This window comes from Notamacropus eugenii, chromosome 3 (assembly GCF_028372415.1).
Source record: "Notamacropus eugenii isolate mMacEug1 chromosome 3, mMacEug1.pri_v2, whole genome shotgun sequence".
Classification (NCBI taxonomy): Eukaryota; Metazoa; Chordata; class Mammalia; order Diprotodontia; family Macropodidae; genus Notamacropus; species Notamacropus eugenii.
This window is the reverse complement of record NC_092874.1, coordinates 334304093-334321416: the sequence shown is the minus strand read 5'-3', so window position 1 is coordinate 334321416 and position 17324 is coordinate 334304093. Positions and strand designations below refer to the sequence as shown.

General features: G+C 39.8%; 1 protein-coding gene across 5 annotated transcripts in view; it reads left to right on the top strand.

Moving 5' to 3' along the window:
• The window catches only part of PEMT (phosphatidylethanolamine N-methyltransferase), a 185071-nt gene that overhangs the window by 153055 nt on the left and 14692 nt on the right, over window positions 1-17324 (top strand). For all 5 annotated transcript variants that reach the window (XM_072597076.1, XM_072597072.1, XM_072597073.1 and 2 more), the window contains one exon: window positions 7425-7536. In XM_072597076.1, coding sequence (XP_072453177.1) covers window positions 7425-7536 — 112 coding nt within the window. The remainder of the gene's footprint in view (window positions 1-7424; window positions 7537-17324) is intronic.

Below are 17324 nucleotides of genomic sequence, written 5' to 3'. Positions count from 1 at the left end.
TCCATGGGTGGAAGAGGAAGAAAAGGGAAAACTTAGAAATAAAAATAAAATTAATACAAAAATAAATTTGTGCATCCGTCCTAAAAAAGAAATTGTGTAGACTTGGTAAGATTGTGTTTAAATGAATATTATTATATTATTATTATTTTCAATCTTGATCATAATTCCAGGTACAACTAAGTTATTACACTTTTGTTTTTCTTTGAAAGATTTAATTAAGTTTGACATTTCATTGAATTGATCAAGGACCAAAGGCAGCTGTTTCTACTTTTCAATATCTTGGAAGAATTTTTCTTAAAATTTATTCTAGCACCACAAATTTATTAAACTATGTAATGGTTTTGTATGCCTTTGACATAGAGTGTATTTTGAATAAGTTACTTAGTATGCAAAATCATCTTGGTTAGTCAGTATACCTCAGCCTATCCAAAGGTAGGACCTGCTAAAGCAGGTCCACTGAATTAAATAAAAGTAGGCAGTTCCACCTTAAATTCCCTAATTTTCCATATGGTAATTAGCCTAATAATAAGTCTTCAATTAAAATATTGTTTTTCAATTATTGAAAGACATTTCATACTAGCTAGTGTGTAACAGTCCTGAGTAAGAATATCGTGTCACATTTTATAGTATGAATGATTTGAATGTCAAATGTTTAAATATTGTAATTAAGGTACACAGATTGCCTTCTGTTGAAATAACTAGCTTAAGCTAGATTGTACCTTAGGCTTGCCTTCAGAAATCTATTAAAATTATGTTTTGCATGACTGCTCATGTATAACATATCAAATTGCTTGCCTTCTCATTGAGGGGGGAGGAGAAAAGGAGACAGAAGAGAAGAGAATCTGGAACTAAAAATTTTTTATAAATGAATATTAAAATTTTTTACACCTAATTGGAAAATAAAATATTGAAAAAGTATATTAAATTTAAAGGTTGCAGACATGTTACACAGTATGTGAGTAGCAGGCCTAATGTAGATAGAGAGCTGGTCCTGAAGTTAGGAAGACCTGAGTTTAAAATTAGCCTCAGAGAAAGTATCAATCAATTAAACACTGTCTTCCTCAGTTTCCTCATCTGTAAAATGAGGGTATGAATAGCCCTAATTCCCATGATTATTATTTTTTTAATAATATTTTCCCCACTTATGTGTGAGAACAATTTTTAACATTTTTTGGAACATCAATTTGAGTTCCAAATTCTCTCCCTCCCTCCCTTCCCTACTTTCTGAAACAATGAGCAGTTTCATATAGGTTATATACATGTGTAATCGTGTAAAACAAATTTTCATTTTAGTCATGTTGTATAAGAAAACACAGAAGAAAACCAATCAAAAAACAAGGAAGTGAAAAATAGCATGCTTCAGTCTGTATTCAGACACCATCAGTTCTTTCTTTGGAGGTGGATAGCATTTTTCATCATGAGTCCTTTGGAATTGGAAGAAATCTCAAACGAATTATAGAACATTATAGAATTACAGAACAAGTCCTTTGGATAGCCCAGTGGAAGGTGCAGACAGATCCAGAGTAGGGAGGGGATTAAGGTTCAGGTGGATGGAAATGAGAGGGTATACAACTGGGATAGAGGATTGGTATTTATCTGTTTGTTCATTGGCAATCAGGAGTTCAATATCATTAGGACAGGGAGGGTATGAGGAGGTGGAAGTATGTTAACCATTGGGAGAATAAGTCCGGCAGCATATCAGAGGAAGAGAGGAGATCTGCTGAGTAAGGCAGATGATTAAAAGGTTCAAGGTCTATGCTGGACCAAGGCCCTCAAAGTCTTCCTCATTTGCTTGGCCTCATTGCAGTCATGGTTGCTGGTTCCTCAAAACTTCCAGAAATCTGGCCTTTAACAGGTACAAGAAACAGCTAGTAGTGCTATGTCCCAGAGATCACCAGCATCCTAATGACAGGGCAAAAGATGGTAGGGCAAATGAGTGGGCAAGAGGCAGTGATTAGCTGATAGATGAAGGGAATTTTGTAAGTACAGGTCAGTAAGTACAGGAGATAGAGAGTTGGACCTAGAATCAAGGAAGACCTGAGTTCTAATCTAGCCTTAACTAGCTCTATGACCCTGGACAAATCACTTAACAATTGTCTATCTCAGTTTCTTCATCTGTAAAATGAGAAAAATAATAGTGCATGCACACATATGCACACACACTCTCCCTGGCTTGTTATGAGAACGAGTTGAGATAATATTTGTAAAAGCATTTTATAAACCTTAAAGCACTACATGAAATGCTCTGATGATGACGATGACTGTTTACCCTGGTTTTAGCAATGCTTTCAATAAAATATATCATAATTTTTTGAGTGGAGAATGTAGAGATATGTGAACCAGCCAACGAATGCTGAATATTCAGAACTTGTTGGATCACCAGTTAGAGAGTATTCATTAATGGTTCCACATTTATGCAGCAGAAGGTTTCTAGTAGAGGACCACAGGGATCTTTGCTTGACTGTACTGTTTAGCATTTTTATCAGTGACTCAGGTAAAGGCATGCATGGCATGCTCATCAGATTTGTAAAACACACAAAGCTGGTAGGTAAGACTAACACGTGGATGTCAAATTTAGGTTGCAAAAGATCTTCACAGATTAGAGGATTGACCTGTCTAATAAAGTGAATTTCAACAGCAGTGTCTCTGATAAGGGTATCTGTAAAAAGCAAGCACCCTGACACATCTAGGATGGCCTGCTATCACAGGTTCTTAGATCTACTTTTCTAAAAGGATAGCAACTTTTGAAAGGTCAACAATCCCTTTAATCAAGCACATATACCAATAGAGAAAATACAAGCAGAAAAATAAAGACCAACAGACAGGGCTTCCAACTGTCTGACCATAAGCAGTATATATATATATATATATCACAAATCAACAGACAGATCCAACTGTCTGACCATTACATACATACATACATAGGTTCCAGAGACAGAAGTACCAACATCTGGGTTTTCAAAGTGGGCTCCTTAGTGGCTGCCCAGAGTCTCATCTGGCCAAACAAACACTTCCAGTGAGTGAGCCTCTAAGTAAAACCTCACCTCAGAGTATTTATACACTTTTCAGAGCTGGAGGGCAACCCTCTGACCCAGTGCCTCAATGAAATTAACAAAGTATTGGGGCCTATTAATAGGAGGGGAAGATCTTTAACTCTTTCCCCCATCCACCATTAACCTTACAGTAACATTATAATATCAGAAGTATATAGGGAACTACAAAAATATATAAGGACAAAAAACATCCCCCCCCAGTGAATAGTCAAAGGATATGAATTGAGGTTCTCAAAAAATTGCAAACTATTAAAAAACTGTATAAACAAGTGTTCTTAATCATTAATAGTAAGACAAAAGCAAATCAAAACAACTTAAGGTTTCACCTCACACAGCAAATTGGCAAATAAAAGAAAAGATAGGAACAGTCAAGGTTGGGAGGGTTGTGGAAGGATAGGCATACTGCTGTATTCTTGATGGAATTATGAATTGGTGTAGCCATTTTGGAGAACAATTTGGAATTGTGTGAAAAAAGTGACTAAAGTTTCCATACTCTTTGACCCATAAATCCCACTGCTAGGTATATACTCCAAGAAGGCCAAACATAGAAAAGTCCCATCTGCACAAGAATATTTATAAATGGCAGCACTTTTCATAATATCAAAGAATAAAAAACAAAGTAGATGTCCATAGATTGGATAATCCTAAACAGGTAGGGACATTGAATATTAATTTGACCAAATTGTTTCCAGAAAGACAGACCTCAGTTTTGCAAATACATAAAACACAGTATATCAATGGAATCTAATTTTTTAAAATGTCTTATTGATGCCTTTGTATATTACAAATTATTTCTGTAAATATCTAGATTGAAACTTCTCAACAAAGCACTTAAGCAAAAGCATCAGATTCAGTGCTTTGACAGCTTCCAACAGTATGTCTATATGACATTCTGCCAATGGACTCTCCTTTTCTATGAAGTACTTCTGAGATCTTCTTTGAGGTAATAAGGAGCAAAACAGCTGAAGGCCCAGTACCTCTGCACAGAAGCTAATGAAAGACTATTTCGGTTACAGAGAAGAACAAAGGGAAATCCTGAGAGTTTAGAGGTGAGGAAGGAGGTTATAACATAACCCTTTCTGACTGGGCATTTGCATGTCCTCAGTGAATTTGAGTGGTGATGAAAAGATTTTCTCACATGTACACAAACACACACAGATAAACATAAACACACATGGTCCACAATCATTCAACCCTATGGATAGTACATTGCCAGACTTTCATTGCCAGGTTAAGAGCTCTGGCAAAGTTTATTTTCTCTGTGCTTTGAGAGAACTTGTGTGGGCAGAAAAGCCTCCACCTACCTACCAGTCCAGAACAGTACATTCATTTGGCTCTTCAACATCTTATTATATTTAACTTCAAGGAGAAAATGACTTTTCATACAATGTAACTTCCTCCAAAATCCATTTATTAAAAAACAAAACACCCATGTGCATGTGTCTCAGGTTCAGTTTTCATCTAGAAAAATCACAAAACTTGAACGGTAACATTTTAAAATTCATTGTTGGTTAAAAAACCCAACTATTTGAAAAAGGCCATCTTTTTCCTTAGAAAGGCTGTTCAGTGGTAAGATGTACCTTGCACAAGTACAACTGGGGGAGAATTTTTAACTAAACAAGGGGTAGAGTTGAACCTAGGAAATAAACTACATAAACATAAAGTTGAAACACTTTTGCACAAATAAAATTAATGCAGCTAGAATTAGAAAAGAAGCAGTAAGTTGGGGAAAATCATTGCAGGAAGTATTTCTGATAAAAGCCTGATATCCAAGATATATTGGGTATTAATACAAATCTATAAAAGTAAGAGCCCCATTCCCCAGTACATAAGGAATTAAAAGATATGAAGAGGAAATTTTCAAAATAATAAATGCTCTCTATCAACTATATTAAAGAATACCCCTGAAGCACTAATAATTAGAGAAATGCAAATTAAAACTGAGGCTTCACCTCACACTGAGGTGGTGGTATTATGAGTGGAGAGAAAGAGACAGATGCAAGAGATGTAGTGGAGGTAGAATGAACAAGACTTGGCAAATTGAATAAGTCAAGGAAGAAGGAGAAAAAGAGGTTTACACTGAGATTGGGAATGTGTGTGGTTGACTGGTGGTGCCTTCCTCAGAATCAAGCAAGTTTGAGGGAGAATGGATTTACAAGAAAAGGTAAGAGTAAGTTCTGTTTTGGACTTGTTGAGTTTGAGATGTCTCTCAACATTTGAGATCCAGTTTGAAATGTCACTAGGCAGTTGATGTGGGAGAGACTGGGGTTGGATTTATAAGTCTGTGTGTCATCTGCATAGAGAGGATAAATAAAGCCATGAGAGGGGATGAGGAACCTATGGATGATGATCCAGTAAAGAAAATGAGAAGGAGCCATTAGACAGATAGGAAGAGAGCCAGGAAAATGAAGTGTCACCAAATACCAGAAAGAAGAAAGGATACAGAAGGAGGAATGACTAAGGACAAATGAGAAAATACCATCAGAGAAGTAAAAGATCGGGTAAGGAAGTGAAGGCAGTGACTATAAGTGATGTTCTAAGAGTGTGACTGAAAAGAAGACAGGATGTAGAACTGCTTGAGGGGAATGCAGGCTCAGATTTTAAAGATGAGGGACACCTGAACATGTTTGAAGTCAGCCATTGGATAAGGAGAGAATAAAGGTAAAAAATGAGGAATGGATTCAAAATGGTGAATGGAATAGATTCCTGCTTGAGAAGAGAAGGGATTCTGTTAGAAAATCAGTTAGGGAATTCCATGCAGCACTGAGGAGCCAGTTGAGTTTTATTTGTAGTGGACCCTCTTGGCTTGGTTGTATGACTTTCTTCAGCAGGCTTCAGAAGTATGTAAGTATAAATAGCCAAGTCAGGTGGTGGGGGTAACCCAGGATTGAATTTACCACCACAAGAGTGATGGTGGGACCAGGAAGCAATGGATTCAACAAGTGTATTGCAGATCTGGTCCACCATAGGATCAACAGAATGTGAAACGGGAAGGGATTGAGGTGAACAGGGATGATAGGAAAGAGAGAAGTAGCAGGAAAAAGAGATTTCCACCTCAACAGATGCTAACTCTGAATTGTAGGAGTTCAAGTTTGCCTGTGGTAGAACGATCCTGTGAGAACTGAGCATGGAGTGAGTGATGTTTACTCCAAATCTTGGAGAATTCGAGTTGGGGTGATAACAGCAGAAATTGTTCTGGTGTCTGAGGTTTTTGAGTTCTCAGGACACATTCAGGGTCACCTCTGTAGCTTCATCCCAATAGGGGATCAGGCACACCCAAAAGACAACCTGCCCTCAGGGCAAACACTGATTTCCCAACCTCTGAGTGAGCCATTGGAAGCACAGGCTTTGGTGACCTGCGGCTCAGAAGCTTGGATGATTGTGACACCCTTTTCTGATGCTACATAGTCCTAATTAGAACCTGTGTCTCCTGATTTATGGTCCTGACTTCTTTTTACTACATCTTTCAAAGTGAGCTGTTGGATTGTTTGGGGATTATATGTTTTTAATTCTGGAGAAAAATGATATGTAGTAAAGTCATCTTCCCTGCCTCCAAATCCGTGCATCACTTTCTATTGCTCTGTGAGGACACATGTTGCTTTGGGCCAACTCTGTTATTATTAAACCTGTGCACACATCCCTCAGTGATGCTATAAACTCCTGGAGGACAGATGTCTCATACATCTTGCTCCTTCCCAATTCTCCTTGTCCTTCCTCTGTAGCTAGCAAGTGTTAGGCATATAGTAGACTGTAATAACTTTTTATGGGGTATAGGATGTGTTCAGGAAAGACTAGTACCTCCAATATGATGGCTGCCTAGCCCTTTTTGGGGCTGCTTTCCACCTTTAATGTTCACCTATTCCATCCAACTCTCACTTGTGGCTCTAAGAAGCTGCAGCAAGGATGGTGGCCACACTCTGGTAAACTGTTTTGGCATGTAGACTAAACCAAGTCAAGGGTAACCAAGGGGTCTCACACCCATTGGTGAGTTAGGGGGGTGTCTCCCCAAGCATGTGAAGACTTCCTCTGGTGGAATGGGTAGATGAGAACAACCTGTTGTAACAGCCATGAAGGGAGCTAAAACAGAAGCTGTGGGGAACTTATAGTTTGGTTAAACGTCAAAGACGCCAAGGTCATTCCCTGCATCTTGAGCCGTCACCAACCTGCTTGATTCTTTCTGTTCTGCCACAGGATTGTGATAACTGTGGAAGAAAGAGTGAGGTCAATAACTTCGTGCAACTCTGCCTCACTTAAATCTAATTTTTGCATGAATCAAAAGATATCACACACATACCCCGTTCCCCCTCCAAAAAAAAAATAAGTATTTGTTGAATGAATGAATGATTTTCCTGGTCCTGTTTTTGTCCATAGGTGATTACTTTGGAATCTTGAAGGAAGCAAGAGTGACAACGTTTCCATTTAATGTCTTGGACAATCCCATGTATTGGGGGAGCACAGCCAACTACCTGGGGTGGTCAATAATGTAAGTATAAGTCTATGTGTAGTCTTTTTACTGTCATTATGAATCTCATCTTTCTGTAAGATACCAAACTGTTATTAATAATACTGTCATTTAAAATCTATTGTAAATATTACTTGTAATCTCCATAATTAATTATTTTTATTACCAGTTATTAAATATTATCAATTATTGTGCCTAAAATAGTTCATAGAACATAGTAGGAGTTTAGCAAATGCTTGATTGATTGACTGACAATAATCTTCTTAAGGGAAGAAAACATGATTTATTCAGAATTTGGAACCCAAAACAGACTTTAAAAGACATTCTAATCCTGTTACTTCACAATGAGAAAATTGAGATCCAGGGAAAGGAGGTAACTTGCCTAGGGTCACATAGTTAGTAATAATAGAGGAGGGGCTGAACTCAAGTCTATAATTCAGTCTATAGTTCTTTCCTGCTTTTTTCTTTTATGTTTTGTTTTTGTTTTGTTGTCTTTTGTTCTATTCTTTTTCATGCTTCTTAGTTCTCCCGTAATATGTAGCCAGGTGCCTACGCAGGGAGATATTCAATAAACATTGGTGACTGATTTTAGCGAGACATGAAATCAGTCAAGACACTTTGATCTTTTTAAGAGGGAATTCAGGATAGCTCGGTGGCACAGTAGGATAGAGTGCCAGCCCTAGAGTCAGGAGGATCTAAGTTCAAATCCATCCTCAAACACTTACTATTTCATGACCCTGGGTAAGTCACTTAATCCTGATTGCCTCAAAAAAAAAAAAAAGGTGATTATCCCTGATAAATGCTGAGGTAGTGGTCACCCAGACCGATCTCATGTTCACCCACATGGGAAGCCCCTAGGGTATTTATATTGAGCATTGTTGTATAGAGGGAAGGAGGGTATTTTTATAGGTAAAGTCATCATTTTTCCCATAGTGGAAAAAAAAAATCAGAACTGCTTAATCACTTTCAGTGTCAGAGTGGTCCAGAGGACAGGACATGGCTTCAAAGCTAACTCAGTGACATCGGGCAAGTCACTTCATGTCTTTGGGACTCCCTTCCCTCCCCTATAAGATGAGGAAGATGGACAAGATGACCTCTTCAGGCCTCTCAGCCATAATGTCCTAATATTTTCTGATTTTTCCTTGGCCAAGGAGAATGGTGTCGACTCTTAGCTGGACAAGTGTAGACTCAGTTGATGGTAGCAGACATATCTATGGTGCTTTACGTATAAAGTCATTTGAGCCACACAACAACCTTGTGTGTACTAGAGGTAGTATTATCCCTATTTTACAGATAAAGAGACTGAGGCCATAGAGTTGATGTGACTGAGTAATACATCCAGAAGCAAATTCTTACCCCAGGTTTTCCTGGCTCCAAGTCTATCACTCTCTCTGTTATGACAACTTTCCCCTGCTGTCTCAGGCTGTCATTTGCCTGACTGATAGTAGGTGCTTAATGCATGTTAATTGATTGATTCCTTTGGTCAGATACTTTACTCAGTTAGAAAAGGACGGCTGCACCTAGCAGCCCCAGAGAGGCAGACTTTGTACACTTATTTATGGGGCTAGATCCGGAGTATGTTTAGGAGATGGCTAATGACTCTTACAAAATCGTTTTAGCTATAACAAAGCAGCCTAGGTATTAGCAACAATTTCAGTCATCAAGTTGAAAACACTGGGGGAGGTTGGGAGAAATGAGAAACAAAAATAGACTCCAGCCCAAGATGTGGGATTTTGGAGGCCTCCAGACAAAGAAAGGCCATAGCTTGTGTAAAAGCATATGTTCATGTATTGGGAGTTGAGGCTACATATCATTCATTTGTGGAGAGGAAAAAATATGGCTGTTGGGAAACATGGTCTGAGCTACTCCCAGCTCAGTGAGAGTAAGTAAACCTTTGTGCAAAAACCAAGAAGTTTTTTTCACTATTAATGGGGGAAAATACTCATGGGTCTCTTGGAGATTATGACTGTCAGCCAGGGAGTACTTAAGGAACCCAGATTCCCCAGGTGAACTGCTAAGTAAGCCTTAGGGACTCTCGGGAGAATGCCTCCTATTTACTGTTCTGTGAGGGAAACTCGGCTCTGCTGCTGTCAGGAAGCAGGGGAAGAGAGAAGAAGGATTGATTGTGGCCTGTCTGAGAGCCCATTAAAGATGGGCAATGTTTCATGCAGGCCCCACATTGCTGACCAAGCAGGACTCCTCGTAAATCTTCACTGAAGGCCATCTGCCTCAGCCCCCGGTGCCCTTCCTCTTTGTGGCTTCAGAGAGAAAGTGGGGGTGGAGGAGAAAGGAGGAATTGTCATGGATTGTATTAAGACACAGAGAACCTGCACAAAGTGTTGTATAATCTGAGGCCCTTGGTTAAGAATCCCATTTTAAACTCCCAACATTACTTACTTTCCTCAGTAAATGGAGGGAACTGGGGTAACATAAGAAACCCAAGCATGGAGTGGTGCAAGAACTTTCCTAACTTTCATACAAGCACTGAGACAGGGGAGGATGCAGAAGGGAGCAGTGGGAGTCACTGAAAGGAAGCTTGACTGACTTCACATTTTTCCAGGCTTTGGTCCCAGGTTTCCTGTGGAAGGTACCAGAAAGTCAGGGTCCTCTCCTCAGTTGCGTTCCTTGCCCATCTTTCCACCTTTCTAACTGATATGCACAAGTTGGAGGGAGATGCTCCATCATAAAGGAAAATTAGACCATTTGGATAAATACCTATATCTATCAGGCACTGAACTGAAGCAAATCATCAGCCCAAAGTTTGGAGTGAAGTAGGCTAATATGCTAAGCCTCAAAAATTGTTTTTTAACTAAACCCCAAACTGAACCAAAATTTCTTTGGGTTAGGTTTTTTTTTTCAACTTCTTTTTCTCCTGCTCCCAAGAAATTCAGAGAACTAGTTCGAACTAAAATCAGAATCAGTAGACCAAAATAATGTAAGAACTTCCAGATTATCTCCCTTTTACTCCAATCAGAAGCAACATAGTATAGTGGTAAAATGAGACCTAGGTTCAAGTCTTGCCTCTGACTCATACTGGCTTTGATACCCTGCTGTCAAACTCAAATAGAAGTTGATCCCTGCTGTCCCAATTACCTTTTAATCTGCTTCTGGCCACATTAAGGAGTTTTGCAGCCCCCTCATCCCCATCCCACCCCTCCACCCCCTGAGTTTGATATCATTGTTTCAAGCAACTCTCCAGTACTATAATGTGCAGAGAAGCTGTTGACTTTCACAGATAGGGAGTCTCCATAGCAATGAAATCTGAAGTCTAGGACCCATTCCTTTCCGCTAATCCCATTGTACTTGAAACAGAAAATAGACATTTAAATTAAAATACTAGCACTAGAAGGGGCCTCAGAAACCTCGGTTGGCCATTCATTTTACAGATGAGAAAACCCAGGCCTTGAATAATGAAATGACTTCCTAAGGTCACATGGTTAGTTAGCGGTCAATCTGGGCTAAGAATCCAGAGTTCTTGCCCCTCTGCCACATGGCCTATTCCCCAGACTGGAACAGAATTCATCTGTAAATTGATCTGTATATCTAATGTATTATATACAACTGGCCACATGGTTTCAAGACCCTTTAAAAACAACAAAGACTGATCACAGGACTTTTGGTTAAGAGGCTGAAGTTCCTACACTTACTCCCCAGGGAACCTTATAACTGGTTTTACTAAAGATAAAGGTCTTTACTAAGATGCCCTCCCTCCTCACCTCAGCCTGTGAGAGTTCTTGTCCTTCAGGATAGCTCAAGGATCACTTTTTATGTGAAGCCTATCCTGATTTCTCTCAACCACTATACATACATATATATGTGTGTGTATATCACATAAGCACACACACACACACACACATATACACACATATATACATATATAGTATAGTTCCCTAACTACTCTGTACTTATTTGTACATTTATTCTGTACATATTAATAAATGTCCTTGTAGGGATTGTTTCATTCCTTGTATTTTTATCCCCAAAATCTAGCCCAGTGCCTGCCAGGTAATAGACTCAATAAATGCTTAAAAAAGAAAAATCTTCCTACCAACTTAGAGCTGTTATTAGGAGAGCCAAAGAGAGGCTCTATTTGGATGCTTTGAGCTTCTTGGAAGAAAGGTGAAGCCAAGGTATTCATTAAACGATTGTGTAGAATCCAGAGAAGACTTGGGGACATTACCATGATTTTATAAGCTGTTCTGCTGAGACCCAAAGACCCAAAGGACAGTGCCACAAGTCACAAAGCTCGTGTATACCCTAGGAACTCCTGCCCATAAAACATACTGGTTCTCATATTTAAAACAAAACAAGACAAAAAGCTGCCACTTGTGCCCATATCCCTGGGAAAGGAGTGCCATTGCTTGGCATCCACATCTGGGCAGAGGTAATTCTCATAAGGCTACTCAACTTTTTGAGGAAGTAAATAAACATGTAATTAAAGGGGAAACACAAAGATGCCATTTATTTAAACTTTCAACAAAGTTGCTGACTTAAAGGGTTTTTTTTCTTTTTAATTGAATGTTTTGTTATTAATAGGGAAGTAGCTTAGTGATCAGAAATAGGGACCAAAGGGTACTTCTCTTGTCACTGAAGTATAAACAACAGGATCCCAATTGCTGCTCAGGCTGTTTCTTATAAATGACCTAGGAGAGAAGGGTGGTTATGACACAGAAAAAGGAATTAGGAGTTACTGCTGACTATTCCCCAAAGTATAAACCCCAAAACTTTTATCAGTCACCACATATTTGTTAAAGTTTCTATTAGGCACCGGTAATACAAAAACAGTCCCCATCATCAAAGAACTGGGGGACAGGGGAACAACATGTACACATATAAGGTACACAAAACGTACAAAATAAAAACAAGGTAATTTTGGCAGGAGAGTCTTAGAGCCTGGGGCAAGTCAGGGGTATAACGTGGAAGGGAAATCGGGAAAGGCCTCATAGAAATTAGTTTTTAAGCTAAACTTTGAAAGAAACTAGAGCTTCTAAGCAGCACAAGTTGGAAGGGGATGCAACAATTTGTGCAAAAACATGGATTAAGAAAGAAAAGTCCACCAAGCAGGGTACCAAACTACAAGATACCTATCCAGAAAATTCCATGCAGTTTTGGGCATTTTGCCTCAAGGGAGACAGAGCTAGAGACAGGGAATAGAAGTGATCAAAGGGTTGGGTGTTTCCCTATGAAGAAAGACAAAGAAAAAGGCCTATTTAGCCTGGAAATATGAAGGCAAAGTGATTAAGAAATCTTGAAGTAGGGGTCTGAGACATTCTGGACTTCATAGGTCAGGGGGACAAACATTCCCTCTCAGCCCTAAGAAGAGATTTGAGTCACACTGAGAAGATTTTGAAAATTCCTGTTTAAAAAACAAAACAAAAGGGAACAGTCTGCAAGCAGGCATCTGCCAGGTTTGCTACAGAAGGAATTCTCCTTTGGATGAAAGGCTGGACCACATGACCTGCAAAGCTCCTTCTAAGATTCTTCGATTGAGTGGAAGAACGTAGTGTCGGGCAATTGTAAGGGACTGATATTATGGAAAAGGGTCTTGTTTGTAAGCAACCTCTTCTCTATTTTCTCAGATATACCTGTGTACAGTAGAGTGGGGGAGGGGAAAGTGAAAAGTAGGGCAAGGGACAGCCCCAGTAAAGAGCCACACTTCTACTGACATCAGAGCATCCATTGTCTCAAAAACATAAGCAACTCCCCACCACACATGAACAGATCCTCATCTTATTTTCTGCCTTGTAGGAGCTGCGAATGCAGGGACAATGGCGTATTTTTCCTTGTCACTCTTGCCTGTCTCCCAGCACCTGATACAGTGCTCTGAACATAGTGAGGATTTTGTAAATATTTGTTCAACTGAATTGCCTGGTGACCTACTCAAATCATCCCTGAGTGACATGCAAAATCCTTTTAGAACTTCCCTTGACTGCTACTGTTATCTCCAGAATTTGTTTTCACTGAAAAACCTGAGAAGGCCACCCTACTGGGCAGACATAGAGGATATTATCCTGGCCTTTTCCTCATCACTGACCTAGAAGAAAGTATGTGAGAGATTTAAAATTTGTGTACCAGCTCCAATATAGAACTTGTGTTATAAGACTGTGGTGCCCAGTGCCCAAACTAAGCAGATATTGAGAGCTTCCAGTGATTACAGCCTACTGACTTTGAAGCTGGCTGTCTAGAGACCTCCCTCCTTCAATTCATCTAAAACCATTAGCCCATTAACTATTAGCCTGTAAGAACTAGCTTATTCCAGCCTAAGGATCAGAAGGTAGCTAGAGAAATAAATTGGGGAAGCAGTGTGACAGCGGCTATTTCTAGAAACAGGAAGCAGATGTGGCTATGACTCCTCAGCCTTTGTCACGAAGGAGCTGTTCCTTTTCATTAGCCTTAGAAGTCAAAAGTAAGTCGTGTCCATGAAAAAGACTTTCCATGAACAAACAGTAGGATTTCCGCTTCTCTTTGCCCTCAGCCAGGCATATGGGCCATTCTGCTTAGAGAGATGATGAAGAGCCTCTCCTTTCCCTGCCTCTCCTGTAACCAGGGCAGAGCCAAACATGCAGTGGCAGTTTTAGGGTGAGGGAGGAGGAATCACAAAGAGCTCTTGGGTCCCTAAACTCCACATTCTTATTTAGCCAAGATATTAGAACTTAGAGCATACAGCTCCAAGAGGCACAGATGACAAGACAGTGCAGAGGCCAATGAATTTTTTGGGCACCAGATCCTTGGGCTGTATGGAATGTTCAAGAATAGACAGCCACTACCACTGTCAATGCCACCAGTAGTGGAAATCTCATACTGGTTTTACTCTAAGAAGCAGCTTAGTAGATTTGGGGATGAAGGAGACTTTGGACAGTAATACTACTGTCCAATGGTAGGAACACTGACTTTGGAGTCAGAAGACCTGAGTTCAAATCCTGCCTCTGTATGACCTTGCTAAGTCATTAACCCTTTGTGGGTCTTGGTGTCCTCATCTGTAAAATGAGGAAGTTGGAGTAGATTACCTCTAAGGTCCCTTCCAGCTCTTAATTTATGATTGTATGGTCCAACAGACAATGAAATTCGTAATAATAATGGCATATTAGAACTTCCTTATAATACCTACAAACTGTAAATACCACACTGCTTAAGATGGATCTGTCTTCTATACCCAGGGGCTTAATTCCTAAAGTTTTGAAAGGTCCTTGTTAGGAGGCAGTTTCCCCCATATGAGGGCATCCCATGATAAAATTCTTGAAAAAAACATTATAGAAAGGTTCCATCAGAGGACTGATAAGGTGTCACATGAAAAGGCAGATCCAATAGCATGTTCCAGATTTTATGCTGAGACCTCCACTATCAGCTTTCTCCTTTATCCTAGCATAAAGCATACACAGGCACCTAGATGGGGCCTGGCAGTCCCAGTGGACAGTAATTGAATCATGATGCTCATGTAGAGAGTAGCATATGGTTGATTTGACTCCACTATGAACTACCAAGGTTTGGTCTCTGGCCATTTACTTGCAGTAGCCTTTTTGTTTGTCTCTCTCTAATTAGACAGCAAGTGTTCCAGCACAAGGCTACACTGCTTACCAGGTAGTGACAGGTTTGGGGATGGGAATTTCTACAAACAACTCTCCCCCACATACCTCTCTTCTAGCTCCAAGTACCCACAGCATCATAAAATGTTAGCTCCAGAAAGCATTTCATCCATTTTTCTTCTCTAACTTCCTCATTTTACAGAGGAGAAAACTGAAGGGGACATGACTTAGTCAAGGGAAAATAACAGTTTAATATCAGACACAACTCAAGAAGAACCCAGGTCTCCTGACTTCCAATCCAGTGCTCTATCCACTGTATCATCTGTGAAGGACTTGAAAATGGGAATTGGAAGATTTCATTACCCAGCCCTGATTATATCAACTAAGCTAGAAAAAGATCCCCAGAAATTAGAGGGGAAGGTTCAGGGGCTATTGTTTTCAAAAAGAGCTATTTTGAATCATACTGATTAGATGGACAGTAGGCAAGGGTTGGCATCAGAAAGACCTGGGTTTGCTTACCGTCTCAATGCTCAAGAGAACTCTCCAAAATTACAATCTATAGCACGACTGCTGTTCTACTTTGAAAGAGGGAACTTTGTCTACCAATGGAATCATACATCTGAACCCTACCCCCCGTCCCAAATGAGATGTCCCAATCAGTGCTGGAAAGGTCCTTCAAGATGAAATCATCAGCTGCAACCCTCTTTTTTATTAGAGAAGAAAGGAGAAGCCTCAAGTCAAGTCAGTCTCCTCATCGTAATATGAGGAGAATAGTAACAGTAGTCCCTACCTTCAAATGACTTTGTGTGTGTGTTTGTATGCATACATACTTATATATACATACACACATGTATATGGTGTTATGTCTATATTATATATACACATACATATGTATGCATATAGTATTAGGTAAATGTCAGTTCTTACTGTGATTATAGAAAAATCGTCATCTTTAATCAGTGGAATCCGTGCACAAATGGTCTTGGGACAAGTCACTATCTTGCTATTTAATTCTCTTATTTTATATGTTCTATGGACGGTGGCACAGGTGGATTAAGAAGCTGCTTTTTTTATCTGAATAAAACTATTAGCATGAAAACTTGTCTTCAGTAAGCTTGGTATAACTAAAGGAGCAAAGCAGATGACAGGGACATGTGCCTCATGCAGCTCCACATGGTTCTGATTCCTTCTGCCGGGACTCAGTAGTGTGAGAGCTTTGGGTTCCTCCCCCCTCCTCAGCTTAGAGATTGAGCAGTTGGCAGCATAAAGTCTGTCACTGTTATGTCCAGGCAATGCCAGGTAGCACTTCAGCCTGTGAGGGTATATTGTTTTATCCACTGGTTGAATTCTCAAGGCTACTTGGAGATCTGTTTTGGGAGGATGAGGATTTGTCATTTGTTAGTTCCAGAAAAATTATTTTAGCCACCTTGTCTGGCGAGCTAGCCATTAGGTCCTAAATTTGCATAGGTGGCCTTGAGTGAATGGTCATCCATTTTCTTGCATAATTTATATGTTATTATTAATAGTAGACACAGTACCATGACCCTGATGATATGTTCTCACCCTTCCCACAGCTTATCACATAGGTGTCTGTACCTTATGTGCCGTGAAATAAACACCTGAGCTAGCCATGGAATGGAGGCAGAAACTTGGAAATAAGCAAGAACAGAAATCTTCCAGATAATAAGAGCACCTGCCTCTCAGAGTTGAGGCTAAAAATGAATTAATATGTATAGTGCTTTGCCAGCAATATAAATACTAGCTATTAAAAGTATTTGTGCGTTTGGTATGTCTTATCACGGGATGATTATCTAGTATGTTCATGAACAGGGGCCCTTTTCCCCTTGTATCTTCTCCTTCTGGTTATTTATTCTCTTCAGTTCTTCCCTTGGGCTCTTACTTGATACTTTGGGGGCAGTCATGAGCTGGGGTAAAGATTCAGTGTTTCTCAGGGCAGTGAGAAGGCTTGGAGATGATACACTACCACAGCCACACATTGTACCCAGGAGCCCTTGTCTGACTCCTGCCTGTGGCAGCCTAGCACTTTTCTTCTCAGGTATTTGCTAATCCCAGCTTCTGTTGGATTGATTTAGACATCAGTGCCCTGGGGACAGGGAGGAAGGTGAGATGCAGGGGAAAGTCTCTTGGTGTTCCCTAGTTAGAGCCACTGAAAAACGATGCATTCTCCCAGCCAGAGGAAAACATAGAGTTCTTAACCTTGAGTCTCTGAACATGTTTTGAAAAAACATTTTGATAACTTTATCTCGATATGATTGGTTTCCTGTG